The sequence below is a fragment of the Oryzias melastigma genome, linkage group LG12 (assembly GCF_002922805.2).
Source record: "Oryzias melastigma strain HK-1 linkage group LG12, ASM292280v2, whole genome shotgun sequence".
Classification (NCBI taxonomy): domain Eukaryota; kingdom Metazoa; phylum Chordata; class Actinopteri; order Beloniformes; family Adrianichthyidae; genus Oryzias; species Oryzias melastigma.
This window is the reverse complement of record NC_050523.1, coordinates 24,279,053-24,303,816: the sequence shown is the minus strand read 5'-3', so window position 1 is coordinate 24,303,816 and position 24,764 is coordinate 24,279,053. Positions and strand designations below refer to the sequence as shown.

The window sequence follows — 24,764 nt, the reverse complement described above, 5'->3', positions numbered from 1 at the left end:
CTAAAAACTTAAAACAACAAGCCTAAAATAGCCACAATTACTAGCATGCTGTAAAAATAACAAAACTTCAAAATCCTCTAAAAAACCTAAAAACCTTAAATTACACAAGACAGCTAGCATGTAGCTGAAATATTAGCTATTCTCTAAAACAGCCTAAAAACTTAAAAAGAAAAACCTTAATTTGCCAAAATAAACAGCATGTACCTGGAAAAATAGCTAAACTTCAAACTCTCCTAAAAAACTTAAATTACCCAAAACAGCTAGCATGTAGCTGAAATGTTAGCTAAACTTTAAAACAGCCTAAAACACTTAAAAAAAAAGAAAGAAAAAAACCAGCCCAAATTAGCCTAAACAGCTAGCGTGTAGCTGAAATGTTAAAAGCCAAAATAGTCCAAAAAGCTAGCAGAATAACAAATTTGAAAACATTTAAACTGTAACTTTTTAACATAATTATGAATAATCAAAAGGCAGGAATATTATTCCAGAATAAATCAATTTAAACCTTAAATAACTTTCAATATTTTACTCTCCATAAAAATATATTTTGTCAAAATTATACAAGTTAGAAATGAGCACAAGATAACATCGGGTCATTAATAACAATAAAATAAAATGATCTGGGGGGCCGGATAGAATCTGGACCCGGCCCCCGGGCCTTGCCTTTGACACATGTGGTCTAACATTGACTGTAACATTGTCTTATATACAGTCAGTGGATGGTAAAGACATCGTTACCGTTTGGTGGAGAATGTTACAGGAATCAGAGAAAATCCCAGTTTTACAGTAAGTTCCTCTGGAAACTTTCCCAAAGAAAAAGTTGCAGCAATGTTCCCGCGGAGAACTCCCATCACAGCAACTTGTGGAACATTCCTGCTGCAGTTGCTGTCCAATGTCGCCCATTGCCACAAACTATGGCGTCGACCAGCAACCGTTGCCACCAATGTTGCCGCCGCTTCGTCGACAAAAGCGGCGGCGTAAATCTGACAGGGTTGGAATTAGAAAGCAGAAGAGAAAACTCACTGGAGAAAAAAGAGATGAGCACCTTCTCCTTCTCCTCCGTCCAGCACCTCCTCGGGAAGAAGCTGAACGGAGACACCTCCATGCTGTTGCCGTTCGGGTTGTCGTCTTGTTGGGCTGCAAGGTCACGTGGCCTGAAAGCTGCGTTCTGATTGGATATTTCTGTGCCGTTCCTGAAACGTGACTTGCATTGCCCAGCAGAGGTCGCTGTGGACGATTTTACTCCCTGTGGTGATCCTTTCTGAAGCAGTCTTTTAGATAAACAAGGATACAGTTTGGCAAACAGTTCCTAATAGTTCAGATATAGATGTAACTGTACGGACCCAAATGGGGGTCACAACTATATGAAACCCAAATAAAACATTTTGAAAAAAATATTGGTGTTTGTGGTCCAAAACTTTTGGCTTTTCTAAAATAAATTCAGCTATTTCAGCTTTAAATGTTCTGTTTTTTTTAGGTTTCAAAACTCAAAATTTCAATTTAATTTTTTTTTTCAGTTTCAAATCTTTTTTTCTCTTTAAACATTTTTTGATTCGAAGAAAAAAAAATGTAACTTAACCAATTGTAAATGAAAAGTGTCCAGTATTTATTTTAGAAACGTCCTACGTGGTTGTATTCATTTCCTCCTCTAGATCGGGCTGCACAAATCAGAGTACAACCATCAGTAATCCTGTCTGCAGAAGGCAGCAGCTGCAGCTGAGCTGCTTCCACAAATTCCTATGGATGATATTAAACAGGTCATGGATTATTTCTCTCTGACAACCCGAGCTGCTTTTCTCCTTCAGAATTTAGTGGAATGATCATGTTAACAGTTAAAAAGTTGCAGTACGTTAAAGATTTTGTGTTTAGGCGTCACCGACGATGCCTCAGATGTTAAAGGGTTAAATGAGAAGACTATATTTTGTCAAAGTAACACAAGCAAGAAATGAGTGCAACCTAACATCAGGCCATTAATAACAGTAGAATAAAATGATCTGGAGGGCCGGACCCGGCCCCCGGGCTTTGACTTTGACACGTGCCATAGGATCATGTCAATGCAGCAAATGAAGTAGGAAGTGTAAAGTCATCAATTATATTCACAACAAAACTGTTTATTTGATTGTTTCTGTTGCATTTATTCCACAAATTCATAAATATGACAAACAAAAACTAAATCAGAGGTACTGGAGTGACCTCTGCCGTATATAAGGATCCTCGTAGAATGATACCGTCCTTCAACTGTTTATCAATGAGTTGAATCAAATTTAAGCTAATTTAACTTTTTTTTTAACTTTACAAAGTACTTACTTTTTCCTTTGCAGTTACCTTTTAAAATGTTCAAGAACATTTTATTTTAACCAGAGAGCCACAATGGAGGGTAAAGAGCCACCGTGGCTCCTGAGCTGCAGGTTGTAGGTATACACCTAAATAGATTCCTGTTTCCTGAGGGAAAATGAATGACAATAAATTTTAGAGGCTATTTTTATAAGAAGTACCAAAGCACGCAAATATTTTTGTGTAATTTCCAGCATAAATTCCACCAAAAGGTTGTGAAATTGTAATCAAATGTGTCCTCTGCTTTACAAAAATGACTAGAAAATGCAGATTAAGCAACAACATTGTGTTGCATCAACAGAGTGTAACACTTGTTCCTTCCTCTCCTTTGTGATTGGTTGCAGTCAGGGTGATTTAACATTTGGAAGGATGTTTCAGTTGCTGAAAGCAGGCTGGCTTGTATGTAAGAACTAACCAGACTTTTAGCTTGACATCTGTGGGACTTAAAGGGAAACCAAACCCTAAATCAACTTTTTTTTTGGCTGTTGAATTCTATCAATGGGGCTTTAAAATGCTGTCAGTTGATCATTGCCTAATTTTCATGTTAGGAACTTGTTTAATTCTTGAAAATATAGTCAAAAACCGCCTGTGTGCTGCCCCCTACAGGTTGAATCAAAGTATTACAGTTGAATTTTGTGATTGGTCAAACCATGTAAGTTTCAGAAGTCTCATGTCATGATCTGCAGCCTCCGTAATAATAACAGTCCAGCCCCCAAGCCCCGCCCCTATTACTGGATTTTCACATTTCGGTTGTGGGCGGAGTCAGCCTCCAACTTCCCTGTTTGGTTACCCTTTAAACACAAGCTGGATCCACCAAAGGAAAGGCCTCCCCTCCTCCTCTGAGACGCGAGCGGCTGCATGTGGAATGAAGAGGCCGGCTGTGGTTGTACTGTTTAATATTCAATCATTAAGAACTGGCTGGTACACTTCCAGATGAAACAACAGACAACACAAAGCAACGGTGAACTCCATGTACATCCCACCTGTCCACCATACAGACATCCAACTTATCTACAATATTTACATTGTTTTGCCAGTTTCATTTATGCAAAAATAACCAAGCACTCAAAGTGAAATGAGGATATTTGACTTAGTGTTAACAAACAGACTCAAAGCAGAACTGAGAATGAAACATGAATGTTGTCTAAACCTTCCAGCAGCTGGGGACGGTGAAAGCTTCAGTGGAGGCTCACACGGCTGATCACTCCCTAACTGTCTGCAGTGAAGCCCTCTCTTGGTTGTTGTTGTTTCAAAGGCTTCTGCTCCGACAGGTGAAGTGCAGCACGTCTGGTTGGCGCCGGGGAAAAACACAAGTCTTCCCAAAAAGAGATAAATAAATAAAGGCCCCATTGCCTGATTTCAATAGTTAGACGTCCCATGACCCCGATGACTAAGAACAATCCCACGCTTCACTTACGGCATTTGAACCACAGCATGGTCAAAAGTGCATTTTAAAATCGAGCAGCAGCTTCCTCCACTCTGTGGCGGTAACATACTGTTGGCATCAGTGACATTTCTAAAGCTCTGTCTGTCACTATCTTCAAGTATAGCCCTGATGCTGCCAGGAAAAACCGGATTGGTTGGAGAGTTTGAGGTGAGACCTGAATCACACCCTCCACTCTCTGCCTGCTTTTCCTCATCAGTGTTTTTACTGTCAGCAGCACTTCCATAAAGGACGGTTGATACTAGAATAAAAAGTGATGCAAGATCAGAAAAAAGTGGTTTAAAAACGCTTGACTGAAAAACAAGGACACTGATGGAAAGTTTCCAGCAGGTTTTCTGTAGGGGTTCCCTTGTATCAAAGTAGAAAGGGATCACTCGGGATCCATTTGTTCTTCGGTTTGCTAATCTTCTACAAAAAGAGTTTTATTTCTGAATATGCAAATATGTGAGCCGTTTCTGTTCGTCTTTTCTAGGATGTTTTTTAAATCGGCTTGAGAATTCGGTTTGCCTGACGTGTTCAAGCTCTGTTAGCTCATAGAAAGAAAGATATTGTACACTTTGATAGAAAAAAAAAACTTCTTACAAAAAATAGTTCCACAAAAACAACACAGAGTAGAAATCAACACTGATGTTTTGGCCACCATACATGTTTCTTTGTACAATAACCAGGAGTGTTTCCAAATGATCCAGGCCAAAGGTAAAACAGCTTTACCTGGCTCTCACAAACAAGATGAATAGAAGTGCTCTCAACATGTCTCTGTTTCAGTGAAGTCAGACCCCCACAGATAAAAAGCACACACACAGTCCCTTTGCTTGAATGAAAGTCTCTGACTCCTCAGTCCAAAACATCTTAGTTCGTCCCACCTTCAGCTAGAGTCAGATCCAGAGGAGCCTTTTGGTGTCAATCACAATCTTCAGACTAGAAAAGTACACTTAGTCCTGCCCAGAGGCACAGAGACAAAAGAACACCAACAAACTTACTGGCTCTTTGCGTTTGTAATCAAATTAAACCCTAACATCGGCCTGGCGCTGTGGCCCGGCCTCTCAAACGATGCTGTCATGCAGCAGAGGCTCAACGTCCTCGTCGCTGGCTGCAGGGGGGCTCTCTTCGTCGCTGCCTGGGAGGGGCGTGTTGATGTGCACGCCGGCCAGCGAAGACATGGACTCCTTGCTCTCTGGGTGTGGCTTGTCACTGAGAGAGAGCTCGGATGAAGACAGGGAGGAGGGGGTCTTTTCAGGGATAAAGAGAGCGACGAGGAAGGCCACCACCACGGTGCACGACCCGAGCAGGAAGGGCGGCCCGGGGATCAGCGCTCGCTGGGATCAAGACAGAAGGAAGAAGCTTTCACTCACTTTCACATCACATCGAATTGCAGCGGTTACAGAGCCAGCGTACCTCAGTGGGACTGTGCAGGGGCAGGGGGTCAATGTTGTATTCTCCCTGGATGGGGTCCATGGTGTTGATGTTGACGTTGAAGAGGAAGAAGATGAAGCCGTACAGAGCAGGCCCCAGACCGTTACACAGACCTCTGATCCCCGTGATCATGCCCTGGACGACACCTGCAGAGCAAGAGGCCGAGTCGTGAACAGGAAGCTCCTACAGGGGGCTTTGAGTAGCAGAAACGCTGCTCTGGGGGAGGCACGCAGACACAGATGATCATCAAGAGTCTTTGGTGAAGTTTTATAGCAGCTGGACCAAAAAATGTATTTTTTGTCTTTTTCTTCAAAGGAAGAAAAAAGCATTATTAAGTCCAGTTGCTATAAGTCAACCTCAAACTGAACAATAACATAAAGAGAAGCTTCCTCATTATTTTAATCTTGAAATTATTTCTAAATTCCCTTGTCGCCTGAATTTATTTCCAGCTATGAAAAAAATGTCACTTGTGGTTTTGCTTTCAAGTAGTGCTGCAACAAACTATTATTTCAAAGGTCGATTAAACAGCGACTCATTTTTTTGATTAGTCGACTAATCAGGTCATGAATAGACTGGTTGTAAACACACATCTTAACCAACATCAGCTTTAAACTAACTAAAAATAAAAACAATGAAGATGACAGCTTATTAGATCTTTAATAAATCATGCTGCTTCTTTCCTTCTTTAGTTTCTGTCATTAAAACGAGATTACATTTCAATGAGGTCGGCATCTGAAACAAGGAACTATTTTTCACTAAAGATAAAGATTTGGTCTCACTGGCTCAAATAGAACTAGAAAAGTTGCATTACCTTCGATAATGCTAGCGTGAATGAAGATGCTGAAGATATTTGCAAAATGTTACATTTGTTAAAAGACTGGAAATTTCATCAAAGAACTATGAAAGAGGGTTGAAGATGACCTAAATTTCTGAAAATTTTGTAGTAAAATTGATAAAAAAATCCCTAACATGTGCCAATTTTTCAAAAATATTTAGTGTGTCTAAATATGAGCTAAACTCCAAATTGGCCAAAATAAGCTAGCGGATTGCTTAAATACTAGCTAAACTCCAAAACAGCCTATTATTCCTCAGCAAGCTAAATTTAGTCAAAAACATTAGCATGTTGCTAAAATAGATGCTAAACTCTAAATAAGCCTAAAAAATCCCAGTAGATAACAAAATTAGCTAAAAATGTTAACATGTTGCTAAAATATTAGCTAAACTCCAAATATCTTGAAAATAACTATAAAATATTAAAACATAGTCCATGAATACATTTAAAGACTTGTTGCTAATCTACTTAAAATGCTGAAATTTGAAGACTTTCTCATTAATTTTCTATGGGGCATATTTTGCTCAATCTTTCAAAAACTTTCATAAACAAAAGTAGTAATGTCCTGAATGAGCTGAACGTTTTGATACCAAGATTACTGAAATCTCTGAAAGTGTGATTGAGTTTTTACGTGCCAAAAAACATACGGAAAGGAGCAGGAACGCTTACTGAGCATTCACACAACGAAAGTGCATTTTGTGATGCTGAGCGTTCACAACTACATTCAACTTCACTACACTCTGACTCTATAGAATTCCAAACTGTAAAATGCTCTGTTGGTGTGTTGTTATGGTCCTCGAGTCTTCTTAGAACTTCCTGTGACATCACAGATTAGAACCACTGCGCGTGTGTCAAAGATAAGCGCGCAGCATCGTTTTGAGATTAAATGTAAAAATGAAATAAAGAAAGAAATGACGTGAGCTCTGGCACTTTGAAAATGTTCACACTTTGGAGAAAAAACTGAGCCCAGTTCATCAATCATGTTGACATAAGAGAGCACAAGGACTCCAAGGTTTCCTACATCCACACCACGCTCTGAAACGCGCGTTCACACGGCCAACTTCCAATGAGAAGTCTGTATGCATGCATGTAGATGTGCGCTTTGAGCTTCTGCCTTCAAAACTCTGCCGTTTATGCGTCACTCCATAAATTTCATAAGTATCTATGACTGTTTCCAGGCTCTACAGACAAAACACGCCGTCACTGCACGCGCGTTGAAAAATGAATCAGGTCGTATTTCATTTCGTAGTGACGTATGATGGCATCCATCTTAATTCACAGAAGTGCCAACTGTTTGAAAATTGATTATGAAGGAGAAATTAATAATTGCACTTTGTGCACGGCCAAAATTATATGACACAATCTTACATATATTGGAATGGAGCTGTGAGAGAAAAAGCCTGGAGTAAGACTCGGAAGAGTTGAACCGGTTTGACCTTTCACACCAATCCTATTCCTGCTGTCAGTACAGATGCTAGTATCAGGTAGTGACAGTCCAGTGTGAACATCATTGGTTGAATAAGCCTTCAAGAATGTGGGTTTAACATGTGTAACATGCCCGGCGTGTACGTACACTTGTTCTCATAAGCTTATGTATCCTGGAAGAAATTATGATTTCTTGGTCATTTTTCATAGAGTATCAATGATGACACAAAAACGTTTTTCCACTCATAGTTAGTGGTTGAAGCTATTTATCGTCAAAACAATCTGTTTACTCTTTTTAAATCATAATGACATCAGAAACTTCCCAAATGACCCTGTTCAAAAGTTCACATTCCCTGCTGACTTAGTCCTGAAAACATGAACATAACTGATCCAAAAGGGTTTGATTGACAGCTAAAGGTAACCATCCTCACCTGGGACTGGTTTACCTACAATCACTGTGTGTACTAAAGGTCTCGCAGTTGTATCTTTCATCCAGTTCTGCACTGACATTTCTGGATCCTGAGTCATGAGGAAAGCTAAACAACTGTCAAAAGATCTACGGGAAAAGGTAACAGAACTGTACAAAACAGGAAAGGGATATAAGAAGATGTTCAATCAGATGTTCATCATCAGTCAGTAGAGTTCAAACTCTGATCAAGAAGAGGAAAGAGAGGAGTTCTGTTGAAACCAAACCACAGTCGCAAACATTTCTGCCAGAAAAATCATTAGGGATCCAAAGAAAAACCCGCAAATAACTTCAGTTGTCATCCAGGACTCTGAAAAACTGCTGTGTGGATGTTTCAAGATGTACAATAAGGAGACTAAATGGGCTGAATGGTCAAGTTGACAGAAGGTAGACCCAAAATACCTGCTGACAAAACGGCGAACAGGACAGAGACAAACCTCTGAACTTCTGGACCCAAGTCATCTGGAGTGATGAGACCAAGATTGAACTTTTAGTTACAACCATAAACACTTCATTTGGAGAAGAGTAACAAGACCAGTGATTACAATAACACTGTTCCTACTGTGAAACACAGAGGCGGATCACTGATGGTTTGGGATGTGTGAGCTACAAAGACAGGAAACTTGGTCAGATCTGATGGAAGATGAATGCAGGATGCTATCAGAAGATCCTGGAGGAAAACTGTCCCCACAACTATGATCCAAAACACAAGGCCAAGTCCAGCTGTCATTGGTTCACACAGAATCAGGTGAAGGTTCTGGAGTGAACGTCTCAGTCTGCTGACCTCAATATTATTCATCCACTCTGGGAGATCTCAGACTGGCAGTTCAAGCTGACAGAGCAAGAATTTCAAGGAACTGGAGGCTTTCAGCCAAGAAGAATTTTCTGCTTTACCATGAGATTAAATAAAGAACCTCATCCACAACGACATCAGGAGACTTCAGGGTGTTATTGATGCAAAAGGAGGAAATACAAGCTTTTAAGAACTGGAGGATGTCAACTTTAGATTTCTGTAATTTGGGAAGTTTGTGTTTTCATCATGATTTAAAAAGTGTTAACATTGTTGTTTAACAACAAATGGCTAAATCTAACCAGTACGTTTTTTTTCTGCTCACCTTGTTTATCCGCATCAGCAGACTGTGACACCAGAGCAGAGACTGCTGGGAAGGTGATGGAGGACATGGCTGCGACGGCTCCGGCCGCCCACATCATCCTGGACACACAAACACACAGCTGCTGCAGTGCATGTGCGGTGCTCATTGACATGTTTTCTATAAAGCTTCACAGACAATCTTTTTCTCCCGTTGCTCTTTTTCAGAAGAGAAGAGCTCAGATATGAACAGGAGAATCTATTCTCACACAAACTGGCAAAAGCTTCAAACCTCCACATTTTCTTTTCGTCACTACCCTTAAGGATAAACCTATGTTTAAATGAATACCAAACTGCTCTGTATTAGCAGACCCCCTCACGTCTTACCATGGTTCTGATCCAAAGCCGTACCAGGCCAGCTGGAGTATCTGGAAGCCCAAACCCAACAGAACGGTGTTCTTGGTACCCAACGTTCTCATCAGTAAAGTAAGAAAGAGAGTCTGTGTAAAGAGATAGAATAAAGGAGTTAAAATCTTCATCAGCATCAATGGCGTTCAGCATTCTCAGGTTTCATGTGATCAGGCTTTATGTTCACACAAAGTTATGCTTCTACAAGCTAACCGCTTCCTGTCTCATTTTCTTTCATGAGTTTATGCTAAACACATAAACTACAATCTTCACAAATGGACAGAAGTGTAAAATCCCCATAAATGACCCTTAAATGTACTCTGATTATGTTTGAGTTTAGTGTAGAACATATGTGAGTGCACACATGTGGTACCTGTGCTATAATGGACAAAATGCCAACAACTCCAATGAAAACAGCAAGGGTGGTGGAGGAGAAGTTTATGACCTGTGGAGACAGAAGCAGTTTCTTTAGAGAATTTGTCTTCTTTTCTTTACCGCTCTGTTGTGAAGGTCAGTGTTTGGGAAACGGATGCTCCTCTAAAGTAAACATGTTGAATGTAGTAAACTATGAGATCATTTTCTTAGAAAGGATAAAAAGCATCATGAATATGTGCATGTTCTACACATTGCTATGATCGCCCAGCAGAGGGCGCTGTACACAAGATTTAGGTAAAAGCAGCTCAAATGGTCACTCTGCATTTTCTCTCGCTCCAATATTTATGTTCTTTGATTTACTGTAACTTTTCAACCATTAGCATGATAATTCCAGTAGATTCTGAAGGAGGAAAGCGGGCGGCTATGTTAAAGATTTTGTGTTAGTCGCCGGTGATGCCTCAAGTGTTAAAGGGTTAATGAACCACCATTATAAAGTTCCTACCATGTTCAGCTAAAGGAGAATCTAACCTCAGAGGTTACATCTTTCATCTGTCCTTGTATAACAGATTGGTCATCGAATCTCTTCCTTGTCTCAGAGAAAAATAAACATTTAAGTGTAGCACTTTACATTTGTGGGTGAAAAGTTGTGGACTTAAAAAACGTAGCTCTTTGTACTGTGATCCTACATGTTTCTTACAGCTGAATTTAAGATCTTGCATATAAAAAATTCAGACCAAATTCTCTGCTTAATTCCCAGCTGTATAGACGAAGAAAAAACAAAATCCTTGTCAGTAATGGAGTAATGTAATTAATCACAGTTCAAATTTCAGTCATTAAATTACAATAACTAGACTACAGAAAACCTTAATCAATCAGACCCTCCAGGATTTCGTAGCACATTTTTATGACTGTTGCGGCCTAAAACGCCTGATGTTGCAGCAGCTTTTGTGATCGCAGGGTTTGCTTGAATTTGAGTTCATAGCTGCGATCGCAACATGGAGAGATAAAGTTCCGTCTGGTTCAGCTTTAGTGTCGTCAGCCTGAAGCTGCTTTGATATGAGAGTTAAAGCAGCAAATACCGCACACACAGCCGAGCGTTCCTCTGCCAGATCTTACACCCGTATGCCGGACCGGACCCGACCGGACCGGACCTGCTCTCTTTCAGTTCTGGTCACAAACTAGCTTCTCACTTTCTGGTACTTTGTGCTGTCATAAGGCTGAAGTCTCAAGAAGATGAAGAAGAACCGTTTTAATCAGTGGTTGGCGTCCAGTGTGTTGATAAACGCACTTTACTAACACAATTGTGGTAAAAAAAAATCAAACCTCAGAGCAGAAAAGCTATACGGAAAAGGTTTTAAGCAGCACCATTTTTAAGACCAAGATGACAATATTTAGGACTTTTTAAGACCTGTGGGAACCCTGTTGTAAGACGCATAACTCAACCCTCCACTCACTCATCTACAACTGGGATCAGCTCCTCATCTAATGTCTTAGCTGGGCACTTTTAACAACCAGATTTTAGGCATAAAATATCACTAAAATAAAACCGTAATTCAGCACTAAAATGACTTTGAAAGTGTTGCACAGAGGAATTATCACTGACTCTTACCTGTCTCAGGTAGAGGAAGAAGCTGGAGTACTGTCCGGCCTCTGGGAGGTAAGACAGGAACACTGTGATACAGATGAGCAGAACGGTGGAATCCTGACCCACCTTCCTCAGAGACTGAAGAAGAGACAGACAGAGAAACGCCACGCAGCCGTGAGACCATCAGTCAGTCTTCAGATGTCCCTCTGGGACTCAAACGTTCCAGCCTGAGAGTTCATTGATCTACAGATGTACTCTAGCATCAATGGTCCTGATTGATATTATTACTCGTATGATTGTTTCCTATCAACACTAAATCATTCAGATGAAGGGCCTTCAGCCTCGTCTGCATCCAGAAACAGAGAAGGGAATCACTGAGAAAAGAATGAACTGGAACTCCCAGCAAAGCTTTTACTCCAGGGGTGTCAAACTCAAGCCCTCGAGGGCCGACGTCCTGCTGGTTTTCCAGAATCCCTGCCTTATCTGCTGCTGATTACTTGGATCAGGTGTGTTTGGCCAATAAGAAGCTTCTATGGCATCTTGGTTGGAAAACATGTAGGACACCGGCCTCCAGGGCTGGAGATCCACACCTGTACTTTACTCAATCAAATTATCTGACATTGCAGAGTAAGGAAACTGTTACTGACAGCGAACGGGTCGGCGTACTCCCAGGAAATGGGTGCGCCCCAGGTGTTGAGCCTCATCTTGTCAGGCAGAGACTCGGGGACAGCCAGAAGGATGAAGCAGATGTCGGCCAGAGCGATCAGCGTGGCCAGCAGGACCACCAGGTTGTCCCCGTACCAGGCCGACAGGTACGCACCGATGGCTGGACTGGTCACCAGGCTGGCAGCAAAAGTGGCTGACACCTGGACGATTCAGAGAGAAGGAATGAGCTCTAGAAGAAACGCCGTTACACTCTCACTAGTGCTGCCACACACCGTTATTTTAATAGATGACTAATCACAGATTATTTTCTCTGATTAGTCGACTAATCGAGTCATGCAGAAAGTGGATGTAAAAAGCACACATCTAACCATCATAAGCTTTAAACTAACTAAAAAATAAATATATAGCATTACCTGTGATAATGTTAGTGTGAATGCTGGAAGCTGAATGTGGCCTCTGAAGATGCTAGTGCTGATAGTTGAAAATGCTGAAATTACTGGGTTTTTTTCCGGTTCGGGTAACAAGCAGCTGACGCGTGTCTTTGACTCTCCTCAACTCTGAAGTCTTTTAAAGTCGCTCACAAGCAACTTTAATCGCTGAGCTACTCCAAAACAGCTACTGCAAGGAGGAGAGTTGAACATGTAATGTGAAATGTTGACGCCGATTTGACGGAGCTTAATAACTTGGATCTATGATTGTAGGGTATAAATATTTGATTTTAAGTCCTGAACCAGATGTAGATAAATCATGTAGAGAAAATGGTACGGTCGAGTCAGGAAGGGATTATATAAGTTAGCTTTCTTCCACTCCCTTTCAAGCGAACAGCTTGTGATTTATTATGTGATGTGTTATTTCATGTATTTTCACCTGACCGCTTGAAATAAACCATTACATTCATTCATTCATTCATTCATTCATTCTATTAATGTTTGTCAAATTTTGGTCGACTAAATTACAGTAGATATTTAGTCGACAAAAATATAGGGTGAAGGTAAAGCATTTTTATAAAATCTAAGTATGAACACATGAATACCACACAGATTTTACTCATTTGTAAAAAAAAAAAAAATGTTACTTCTCTTTGCTTTCCAACTTGTTGATCTAAAGAACTGAGTCTGTTGACCCTGTTGTCTGTTCTGATTAAAGAGTTCTCTAGACAGCAACACAAGGCAGCAACAGACAAAGCTGGGGCAGTCATTCATAAAGATAAGACCACACTTCTCACTTCTTTCACTTCTTAGCGCGGAGCTGCTAGCGCTCAAGAAAACACAACAACATCGATTTATAACTTTACAAATGTCATGCTAAAACCAAAAAGCATCACAGGCATTTAAATGTAAACCTCTGTGGTTCAGAGCTTCACCCGCGTGAAGAAAAGCACTTCTCCGGTGTGCAGCACCGGTGCTAGTTAGCTGGCGAGGGTAACCCCTTAAAACAACTGTTTCAGATAACCCTGCCCTTTAAAATGTCACTACAGCTGGAAGGGTCGGGGTAGAATTCGGACTCAGTCCAACACGATGGAAATAATCGTGTTTGTATGTTTACCTTTGCTGGATTTCAGGCTGGCTTGTCTGCAAACGTCACTTCAGGTTTGTTGGGTTTTTTCCTGTGATGATCGCTTCACACAACGTCTTGTTGAGGGTCGCGTTAAAGGTAAAATTTGTCCCTATGTGTACTCCACTTTTTCTACCTGGAGCAGACATTTTTTCACCTAAATTATAGACACAATTCATTGAATTAGCGTCTTCCCTGGAAGGCTGCAGGACTCTGTGTTCTGATTGGATCGCTTTACATTTGCTCCCGCCCTCCTCCACCAGCAGTCACTATGATTGGATGTCGTCTCCGGAGAGCATTTTTGTTTCATTTTTATTTGTTGACAAAAATGTCTATCCATTTAGTTAAAGTTTTTGTCCCTGAGCGGGACTTTTTTGTTTCGTTTTCCTTTCATTTTCGTTGGGTAAAAAATTTTGTTGACGAACATTTTTCGTCATTAAATTAACACTGAGCTAATGATGGTTAAGATGTGTGCTTTACATCCACTTTGCGCTTGACCCGATTAGTCGACAAATCGGAATAAATAATTAGTGATTAGTCGACTATTCAAATAATAGTTTGTGGCAGAACTACAGTGTATATATGTAAATCCCAGCATGGACCTGCAGGAAATCAGAGATGACAAGTCTATGGGAATTCTTACCAGACCATAGGCTGTACTCCTCTCTCGTTCATCTGTCACATCAGCAACGTATGCAAAGATGACAGAGAAGGTGACAGAAAATGCTCCAGACATGGAGATCATTGCAAAGTACCACCTAGAAAACAAGCAGGAACAAAGAAAACGGTCAGAAGGTTCTTTGTTCTGGATTCATAAAGACTGAAAAAAGGAAAAACCATAAAGAATCCGAGCAGAAGCAGCGAATCTGATTCCTCTGTTTGACCATAAAACAATCACACGATCATCCATGCAAACGATAACAAACACGAGTCAGTCCTACCAGGGACTAAGCCTCATCAGAGGGATGGGGGCGCAGGTGAAGAACACTGTGATCAAAAGGAAGGAGCGCCGGCCCCAAACGTCCGATAACGCTCCGATCAGGGGAGCAGACATGAACGACAGCAGACCCTGGAGAGGAGGAGACAGGAGACATCTTTTCGTCCTGGTTCATTGCAGAGTCAGGATGAAGTGAACTGCTTCAGGTTCTTACCTTCACTCCCTGAATGAGCCCGTTCATCAGGAACGTGTGCTGAGGGAAGGTTTCATGTAAAACCTACCAAGACATCAAGACAAACGCGTTTCACAAGTCGGTAGAAACACAGGGCTCCTCGTGTAGCTGCAGCTGCATGGGGACTCACCGTGAGCATGGGCGTGGTCAGCAGACCCCAGGCGAAGAACTCCAGGAAGATGACCACCACTGCGTGGTACACGCTGGGCCGGCCGATGCCCTGCTGGGGCTGGACACAACACAAACATGCAAATGAGACTTTCCTCTGACACTGTAACGGGTAAAGACCGAGGAACTCCAGCTGTTAACACATGAAGAGAACACTCCTAGGAGGGTTCATGTTTCAACGTCAGGCCTGAAACTGGTCATTCAAATATCTGTCAGTGACCTTCTCTGAGATGTACCCAGGTGTGTGTGTGTTTGATTCTTTGTGAATCGCCTTCATGTCAGCATCCCTCTATAATGACATCATAACTTCATTCTGCTGTTTTTCATTGGACCCAGTGTAAATGTAGAATAATCTTCAATCCTTGTTGGGTTTTCATCTCTCAGAATAAAAAATCCTAACGGTCACTTCTCTGCAGAAACTGAATCTTAAGACAGGAAAAAGACTCTCGTTTCAGCATCAATTATCGTATTTTCTGTCTTATCAAGAATTTTCAATAGCAAAATAGTCTGAGTCTGAGAAAACATTTCTAACAGAGTGTCTACAGATTTACAGAAGCTCAACTTAAGGATTTTCAGACCTTTTTAAGAATGCTTAAAATCTAATTTAAGATGTTATGTACAACAATAATAAAACAAACTGCTCGAGCTTGCTCTACAATTCCATTTTTTTTGTGACAGGAAGTCATAACACATTAACATTAAAAGATTTAAGACCCAGTCACCAGAATTCAAGAAAATTGAAAACTTTATAAAGCATTATTTTGGTTCAATTAAATGAAAGACTTCTAAAGAATCTGGAGCGACCGTGTCTAGATTTTTCTCTGTGAGACAATTTTTCTTACTCTATTGGCAATTTTCTTTTTTGCTTTTTTTTCCTTATTTAAAGAAAATCTTTAATTTTTTTAGAATTTTAGACGTATTCCTAAGGTGACTGTATTTGCAGAGCTGTCCTCAGGAGAATGATCAGCAATATGTTCTTCTCTAAACACACTGTAAAAAATAACATTCTACTGAACTGAATGAAGTTTAGCTTAGATTATTAAAATGCGGATTTATCTCCAAACTGATGACTGTTTTCTAATTTCAGCGTATCTGTTCCCAGCATTCAACATAAATAAATAAATAGTAATTTTTAAAAGGGTCACTAATTAGCACTGAATTATCATTAATGTTATAAATGTAAGGCTGTAACCATGTAAAGGTTTTTACAACCTTGCTAACATCTAGAGGCCTCACTCTACACCTCCTCAGAATGCGCAGATTTCAAGCAAAATTTTAATTAAAAGTCAGATTTTTTTCTGATTACTCTGTTGATTTGATGACTTTGAAGTAGAGATGCTACGATTAGTCGACCAATCGACTATTAAAATAGTCTACGACTAATTTAATTGTTGATAAGTCGTTACTATATATTAAATGGAGTCAGAGTGTAGTAAAGTTAAATGTTATGATGGAATTCTGCTAGCTTTTTGGATTATTTTAACATTTATTAAGGTTTTTTAGGCTATTTTGGAGTTTAGCTAATATCTCAGCAGCATGCTAGCTTCTTTGGCCAATTGAAGCTTTTTTTTTGTTTTTTTAGGCTAATTTGGGGTTAACTGCCCAGGGTGTCTTTTATTTTGAAAGGAAGTCATATGATCTGTCAAAGGTAAAAAGTTAACATCTGCTTTCTAACAGAGGCTTGTTTGCAGCCGGTGAACTCTTTTCCTAAGATCGCTCCAGGAAAACAGCATCAGCCGCATTAGAGATGGAGATCGTCTCTCCTTCATCTCATCATAACCCTTCAGTTTAAGATGTTCCAATTCTTTCTAGATAGACAAATGTTCCAGTGAATGAAGTTAAAATCATCAAATTGTTTTTCACTCAACATAACTTCATGATAACATAGTGAATGGCTCAATATCAGAGGACATTAAAAAGAAAGTCTGAATGTCAATGTGATGTACCTGTGACTTATTCAACACATAAAAGTGTGTAACATGTCATACCTATATACTAAAGGAGATGGAGGAGAGACAGCAGCATTAGGTTAATGTTGTTTCTCCACATACCTGGTACCCATCTTATATAGAGAATTATGTGAGCCATCAGCCCATGTTGAGGCCACCATAACAACAAAAGAGGCCAGATAAAGGAGAGCGACAGGAACAGAAACCATCTTCTTCCCACTTATACCCACCAAAGATTTTGAGTCCCTGTAAACACATAAGAATGTTATGATCCTTCCTTCTAGAAATGCTGAGTGCTCAGCTCCTTCCTCTCACTTCCTCATGTTTTCACCTGCATTGATGCAGTGAAGCCCTAAACTCCCAAACTCCAGCTTTGTAGAAGCAACAAGAGTAAATCTTACTTCATTTCAAACAGCCTGCTGATAATGACCAGCTTTAGCTGTGAACATAACACACAAAACTTCCAAGGTCAATATCAAAACTGGATTATCCCTCATGACATAATCAGCAGCCTACTGACACAAATACACTAGGAGGGAAAATGTGATTATTTTCTAAATTTAGAAAAGACTAATAGCAAGTTCTACTAACACACATTACATAGATAATGAGTTACACATTAGGTTAAGGAAATTCCTTCTTTACCAGGGTTAACTGGTGATGGGAAGATGTCACTAGATATTCCACCGTATCTATGTGACAGTAGAAAACATTTTTCCTCAGAGGTCCAGATAAAAGCAGGTGGATGAGAAACATTACATTCTGAAAAGCTGCTGATTGTCTTGAGATTTCTTTAGTGGATTTGACATTTTACAGCCAATTGAAAAGTTCAGGGTAAAGGGTGAGTTTTCTGAATACAGGTGAGATAGTTGGAAGTGAATAAACATTGCTTTCCAATTAGTGGATCCAACGTGACAGAAAAACTCCAGCAAATGTGGCCACTATTCATCGAGCTGAGCTAACAGCCAATGTGCTGGATTTACAAGTTTACTATCCAACTGACATCAGGCGCAGTTTATTCAATATCAATTCATTCTTCACATTTCCATGTTGAAAATCTTTTTTATGGATTTTGAAAACTTTATTTTAACAAAAGGAATCATTTCAACAGAACAAAGAAGAAACTTTTGTTGATAAAATTCTAAGAAAACTGATCAAAACTTTTGCCTGAAAAACTACAATTGTTTTGAATGAAAACCAACCATTGAATTTGATTACTCTGTTTAGCTTTCTATTACATTACTGTCATCGGAAAAACAAAAGTAGAAGTGTGTTTAAAGACCCACTCCAAGGACAATGGTGTTTTTGGTGTTTTAGAAATATGTTCTCGGTGCATTGTTCTCATGATAGAGGACATAGATGAAATAATTTAAGATTAAAACTGCATTTCAGAGTATCTATTTAAATCATAATGAAACCGGAGCAGATCAATGAAATGTCATTTGAAAAAGCTCCCAGTTGTGATGTAGAAACTACGCTGGACGAGCCAAAGTCTTCCTGCTCCGCTCCATTCTGATACATCCACTTACAGACAAATAGATGCATGAATGTCTGGAATCTGGATCAGAACTGTACAGCTGGATAGATCTGATAGATCTGATCTGATAGATCTGATACTAGTAATTTAGGTTGGACCAGTTAAATTATCTTTGGATTGTGAGGGGCTGTAAGCTAGAGGGAGAGCGTGTAAACAAAAGAGGGGTAGGAAATGAAGGCAGGACACGCCAACAGTCTGATTTCTGATGAGCTCCTGCCATTGTGCAGAAACTATGTCCTAGAAAACAACAGCAGTTTCTCTATATCCAGGCTAAAAACAGTCTAATCACAATTTTAAACAGCCCACTTGGAACACTTTTACAATAGATCAGTGGATGATTGGAGTGGGTCTTCAATGAGGTGACTTGTGCACTCGACTTTAATAATAGCTTTCTGATGGTTGTGTTGCATTAAGTCTTACTGACTCCATCAACACATCTACTGTGGAGAACATCTGTCTTTCCTTCAGAGCAGACTGCTTCTCTCAGAATGAAGTTTTCTGTTGTGGATGCTCAGCTCTTTCCTGTTCTCTGACTAAACTATCTACACAGACATTCTGTTCTTTATGTCTTTGTTTGTCTCTTTCTCTTCCTGCTCAAATCAAATGGATGTCTGGTTCTGCTAGAACATGTGTCAAAGTCAAGGCTCGGGGGCCAGATCCGGCCCCCCAGATCATTTTGTTTTTATTAATGGCCCGATGTTATCTTGACCTCATAATTTTGACAAAATGGATCTGGACTGACTTGAATAAGAAAGATGTGGAACATTTGGAATGACTTGGATCATTAACCCTGGTGTGAAGTTTTTTCTTTAGCGTTTCACCTTGAGACAGCATTTGATTCTAAACTGAGGCTTTATTAAATCAGATGAATGAATGGAATTAAAGTGTTGCTGTTTTCTGGGCTTGTGGTTAATCCACAGCTTGAATAGCTGTAATCCCTCTGAGAGCCGCCTCCTAATGGCTTTTAAATCAACGTCAAATCAAGACATTCTGCCTGCAGGACCACAAGGACTATAAATTACTTTTTGTTGCTTAAATTAGAAATATTAAAATGATTAAACTGGCATTTCGGGTAAAAACTTCAGATGAAGACTTTGAGCATTTACAATTGGAACTAAAGAAGGAGATTGATTATAACTGGAAAATAATAACTGGGAATTACATTAATCATTTTCCAGTTCAGCAGCTGTGATGAATGACCAGGAAAACTGAGGATTAGGAATGACGTGATAAACTGAAATCCAGGCTCTATTCAGAATCAGCCTGTTATGGTTGGTTCCAAAGAATTAGAAATCAGTGGGAGTTTGTCTCCTATGACTCTGTGTGACGCTACAATAGACAAACAACCTTCGCATGTCCAAAAGCCTTCATCACTGAAGCAGAAAACAGGCCGATTCTCATCTCCTGCTAAGTGAACGTTTGAATGGAGCGTTTCTTTATGGGTCTCCTCTTCTCAGTGTTTTCAACTTGATATGTCCTCCTAACTGCAGACATGCCAGTTTATCATCTGTAACTCCTTAAGATAAGCTTCAAATTATTTGAATATTTAAATATGTTGAAAACCCATCAAACTTTCTCCTCAGACATGTCAACAAAACAAGGAGAAACAGTGTCCTTTAAGAATAAAATAACTCAACTCTTTACTGTCCTTTGTGAAGTCAGTTACTGATAGATTATTGATCCATTTCAATCTGGTTTCATGGATGTTAGTGATGCTATAGACGAGGGTCAGGTCCCCTCACTCACTGTTTGGACAGGATGCTGTTCTCTCCTTCATAAACTTGGACCTGGCTGACATGTCTGGGCTGAACGTGAACTTCTACTGCTCAGTAATCCACTTCATTAAAGACCCGCTCCAATGAAAACGGTGTTATGGTGTTTTTAACATGTTCTTGTAGCATTTCTCTCTGCTCCATTCTGATCACCCACTCACAGACAAATAGATCCATGAACGTCTTTGTTTTCCTCGTCTGAGCTGGAATCTGAAGCCCAGATACCTCTCAAACTGCTCAACATTTTTGTTTCTCCGGAAATGTTAGGTTGGGGGTGTGAGGGGCTGTAAGCTAGTGGAAGAGCACGCAAATGATTGACAGATAGATGGGATGGGTGTACTTCACAGTCCCAACCACAGCTGACAGGTGAATTTCTAATGATCTCCTGCTGCTCTGCAGAAACTTTGTCCTAGAAGACCACACAAGTTCTTGCATTTTGGCTAAAATGACATAATCATAATTAAAAGAACACGGGGAACACTTTGATAAAAGATCAGAGGATGATTAGTGTGGGATTGTAAAAAATGATTGGTTATTTGAGGAAGTCCAGGGGGCTAAACCGAAGCTGGTGAAGAAGATGTTCTGTACTGGAGATGGTGAAGATCATGTCCAGAGGTTTCCTGAGTAAAGATATTTTCCACACAGCTTTAACTGTATATGTGTCAAAGTCAAGGCCCGGGGGCCAGATCCGGCCCTCCACATCATTTTATTTTATTATTAATGACCCGATGTTATCTTGTGCTCATTTCTAACTTGCATAATTTTGACAAACTATATTTTTTTTGAGATTCAAATATTGAAAGTTATTTAAGGTTTAAGTTGATTTATTCTAGAATAATATTTTTGTATTTTTTTATTCATAATTATGTTAAAAAGTTACAGTTTTAAAAATTGCCATTCTGCTAGCATTTTCGGACTATTTTGGCATTTGCTAAGATTTTTTAGGATATATGCATGCTGGGTGATAACAATGATCACATTCTCTGCAGATAATGATTTTTTTTTTCCTGATTCTAATGTGCAATCATCTATTTTCAAATCATTCCCCATGGTCTTTTAATTATCATTATGCTGTTTTTAGCCAAGATATAGAAAAACTTTTGTAGTTTTCTAGAACATAGTTTCTGCGGAGCAGCAGGAGTTCGTCAAAAATTCACCTCTGAGTTATGGGTGGGACTTTTGGGGTGGAGCAAGCACGGCTATATCTGAGTTCTGCAGAGCAAAAACCTGCAGAAAAGCAGTTGTAAACAGAGTCAGTCTCGATTATTTTTTAATCTTTTCCTGTTTAATAAATAAATTGGAACAATGACAATCAAACTAAGGGTGTGCCAAAATATTGATATTGCGATATATCGTGATATTTAGTCCTGCAATTGATTGTCAATGGGTTCTCACCAAGTATGGATCTGTTATTTTTGTTTGAAGAGGCTGTAAAACCTTATATTCGTCATCCTTTGGAGGTAGGGGGTGCACGTTGAAAGACTGGCTGTTGTGAGCACCAATGAGTCTGAAAGCTACTTGGATTATTTCCTTTTTGCTCTGTTGGTTACAACAGTTTTGCACAAAGAAGTGGCAATGCTGTTCATGTTTACTATTGTTAGCGCTGGATAATTCAAATACAATTGGTGTCAATGCTTGTCAAAGACATAGGATTACTTATTTCAGCAATGTTGCACAAAAGTGTCTATCGGGGCTGCCACGATTAGTCAACTAATCAACGACTAATCGACTATTAAAATAGTCGACGACTAATTTAATAGTCGATTAGTCGTTACTATATATTAAATTGAGTCAGAGTGTAGTAAAGTTAGAAGTTATGATGGCATTCTGCTGCTTTTTGGACTTTTTTGACATTTACTAAGGTTTTTTAGGCTAATTTAGAGTTTAGCTAATATTTCAGCTTCATGCTAGCTGTCTTGGTAACTTAAGTTTTTGTTGTTGTTGTTGTTTTTTAGGTTAACTTCGCATTTAACTAATATTTTACCTGGCTATCAGCTTACTCGTTTTCAGCTATTAGCTTCAGCAATTTCAGCTATCAAGTTCAGCATCCAAATTCAGCTTACAGCATTCACACTAGCATTATCACAGGTAATGCTATATAATTATTTTTTAGTTAGTTTAAAGCTAACAATGGTTAAGATGTGTGCTTTACATCAAGTTTGCACATGACCTGATGGGTCGACTAATCAGAAAAAACAATTGGTGATTAGTCGATTATTAAAATAATCTTTTTTGGCAGCAATAGTGTCTATTATTTGTTGCTCAAAATAAAACACAATTATGATTGTGTTCAAACAAAAAAATAAATTAGGATATATTTTCCTCAAAAATGTGTTTTTCTAAATAATATCTTGCGAGTTATTAGAGATGCTTTTTTTCCAACTATCGCGGTATTTGCGATATCATCGATATCGTGAGCCATGTATCATGTATCGTATCATGAGGTACCCAGTGCCTCCCAGCCCAGTGATACGTCTCTGATGTTCAGTGTCACATTTCAGCTCATCCTGCTTCAAAATCAGCCCTTTTATCTTTCCTCCATCCAGAACATTTTGTTATATTTTTCTATTTTCGGTCCAACAGCTTCTCAACCAAACCGGTTGAGAAGCTGCAGGTTCTGCTGCATTATGTAACCCTGAGTGATGCTTGCAGAACATTCTGTCTTCTCAACATAAGACGTTCTCGCTGCCAAGGTTAGCACTGGCCCCATCGTCAGGCTCCGCTGTTGTCATGTCAACAAAGTGGAGGTAGTATAATATGACATTATGATTAAGTCATATTCTGACGTATGAGTTAAAGGTTTTCTGTCTCCATGGTAACCCTGCAGACACGGTCAAAATAGGATTGCAGGTGTCAAAACTGACATGAGTTCTGTCCAGACAAAGTAAAGGACGGAATGTCGTTTTGTCAGAGCAGCAGTGGATGACAGTCAGCCTCCACCCGCCTCCATCTGCTCCTCCAACAGAACAGGTCTCCTCTGGTTCTGCTGCCGCAGCTGCAAAGATGGACGCCGCAGCGAGAGCGCTCACTCTGACGCTGTTATGTAACACCACGGAGCCAGCATCAGCACCGCTCCAGCGGCCCCCAACAGCCATTTTGGATCAGAGCGGCTCGGTTCGCCTGTTTTTGCTGGAGTTTTTCTGTTTTCACAGACATGTCTGATCACCAACATGACAGAGCGTTCAGACTGCTGTGACAGCTCACTGCCCGCTGTGTCTGCAGCTTTAACGTGGTGTTTGTTTCTCATACTGAGCTTCAGCCGCTCGTCATAAGCGTTTAATTCCATGTTATGTCATCCTCCCTGCGGCGGCCTGTGGGCCGTTAAAAACCCGGAGAGCTTACTTTAACGCAGAGGCAGAAAACAAACAGCATCAACACATTCAATCATTATATCAATTTCTGTCCCACGTGACACCTTATTACAGTAACGCTGAAACGTTTGAATGCAGGTGCCATAAAATGGCCGGCCGTCCACCCACCGCTTCTCCGTCCCTCATCACCATCTTCTTGACCAGCAGCACTCGGCCGGTTGTCGCCGGATGCTCCCCGGCCATCTCTTCACACCTGCCGCCGGGCATGAAGCATCCTTTCCGCGTGGATATCCGCGGTTCTCCAGGCGCTTCCAGGATTTCTCGGTTAGTTCCCCACAGAGGGCGAACTGGGCCTCCTTCTCAGAACCGGACCGGTCACAGCTGGTCCACCGCGGCTCGCCTGTCCTCCTGGAGTCAGCTTAAACCGGAGTCCGCAGCACGAACCGTTACAGTGAAGTCATCTGGGACCACGGCGGAACTTCCGGTTACCGCTCAGCTCTCTTTCAAAACAAAAGCGTCAGCGGTCCTTGGCGCAAATGCTGAAGTGTTCCGCTGTCAACGATTTATAGAGGCACAACAAACCTCTATCCCACGAGTCAAAGTCAAGGCTCCGGATGATTCTATCCGGCCCTCCATATCATTTTATTTTATTGTTTTTAATGACCCGATGGTATCTTGCGCTTATTTCTAACATGTAGAATTTTGACAAAATATATTTTTATGGAGAGTAAAATATAGAAAGTTATTTAAGGTTTAAGTTGATTTATTCCGGAAAAATATTCCTGCCTTTTTATTATTCATAATTGTGTTAAAAAGTTATGGTTTTAAAGTTTTTAAATTGGCGTTCTGCTAACTTTGTGGATTATTTTGGCATTGAAAATGATGTTTTAGTATATTTTGGACCATAACTAATATGTCAGCTATACATAGCTGTTTTGGCAAATTTAGGCTTTTTCCGTTTTTTGGGCTCTTTTGTAGTTTAACTATTTTTTCAGCTGCATGCTAGCTGTTTTGGTCGACCAAATTTGGCTAATTTGGCGTTTAGTTAATATTTTAGCTGGCTATCAGCTTCAGCGTCTTTGGGTATCAATTTCAGCATCCTCAACTATCAGCACTAGCATCTTCAGCAGCCAAATTCAGCTTACAGCATTCATACTGGCATTATCACAGGTAATGCTTAATACCTAGTTCACAATTATGTTAAAAAGTTACAGTTTTACATTTTTTACATTTAGTTCTAGATTGAAAAAATCTTTATCCTGTCGATCT

General features: G+C 40.0%; 2 protein-coding genes across 5 annotated transcripts in view; both read right to left on the bottom strand.

Moving 5' to 3' along the window:
* LOC112144189 overlaps positions 1-1,170 on the bottom strand; it is a 14,350-nt gene extending 13,180 nt beyond the window's left edge. For all 4 annotated transcript variants that reach the window (XM_024268548.2, XM_024268549.2, XM_024268550.2 and 1 more), the window contains exon 1: positions 1,021-1,170. In XM_024268548.2, the coding sequence (XP_024124316.1) occupies positions 1,021-1,102 (82 nt within the window). In that variant the 5' untranslated portion in view covers positions 1,103-1,170. The remainder of the gene's footprint in view (positions 1-1,020) is intronic.
* Positions 1,171-3,210: 2,040 nt separating this feature from the next.
* mfsd14ba (major facilitator superfamily domain containing 14Ba) lies at positions 3,211-23,975 on the bottom strand. Its single transcript, XM_024268547.2, has 12 exons — positions 23,664-23,975; positions 14,889-14,987; positions 14,741-14,803; positions 14,531-14,658; positions 14,233-14,347; positions 12,017-12,235; positions 11,394-11,507; positions 9,783-9,854; positions 9,389-9,501; positions 9,027-9,124; positions 5,171-5,334; positions 3,211-5,091 (listed from the first exon to the last, which is right to left on the bottom strand). Exons 1-12 carry the CDS (start codon positions 23,760-23,762, stop codon positions 4,819-4,821), a joined length of 1,557 nt encoding a protein of 518 aa, XP_024124315.1. The 5' UTR covers positions 23,763-23,975; the 3' UTR covers positions 3,211-4,818.
* Positions 23,976-24,764: the final 789 nt, after the last annotated feature.

Coding starts and splice junctions, on each gene's coding strand:
- mfsd14ba (XM_024268547.2), bottom strand. CDS start 23,762: ATGCCCGGCGGCAGGTGTGAAGAGATGGCCGGGGAGCATCCGGCGACA. Junction 14,804..14,888: donor TGACCACGCCCATGCTCACG/GTGAGTCCCCAT, acceptor ATGTCTTGGTAG/GTTTTACATGAAACCTTCCC. Junction 9,502..9,782: donor TTTTGTCCATTATAGCACAG/GTACCACATGTG, acceptor CTCTTTACACAG/ACTCTCTTTCTTACTTTACT.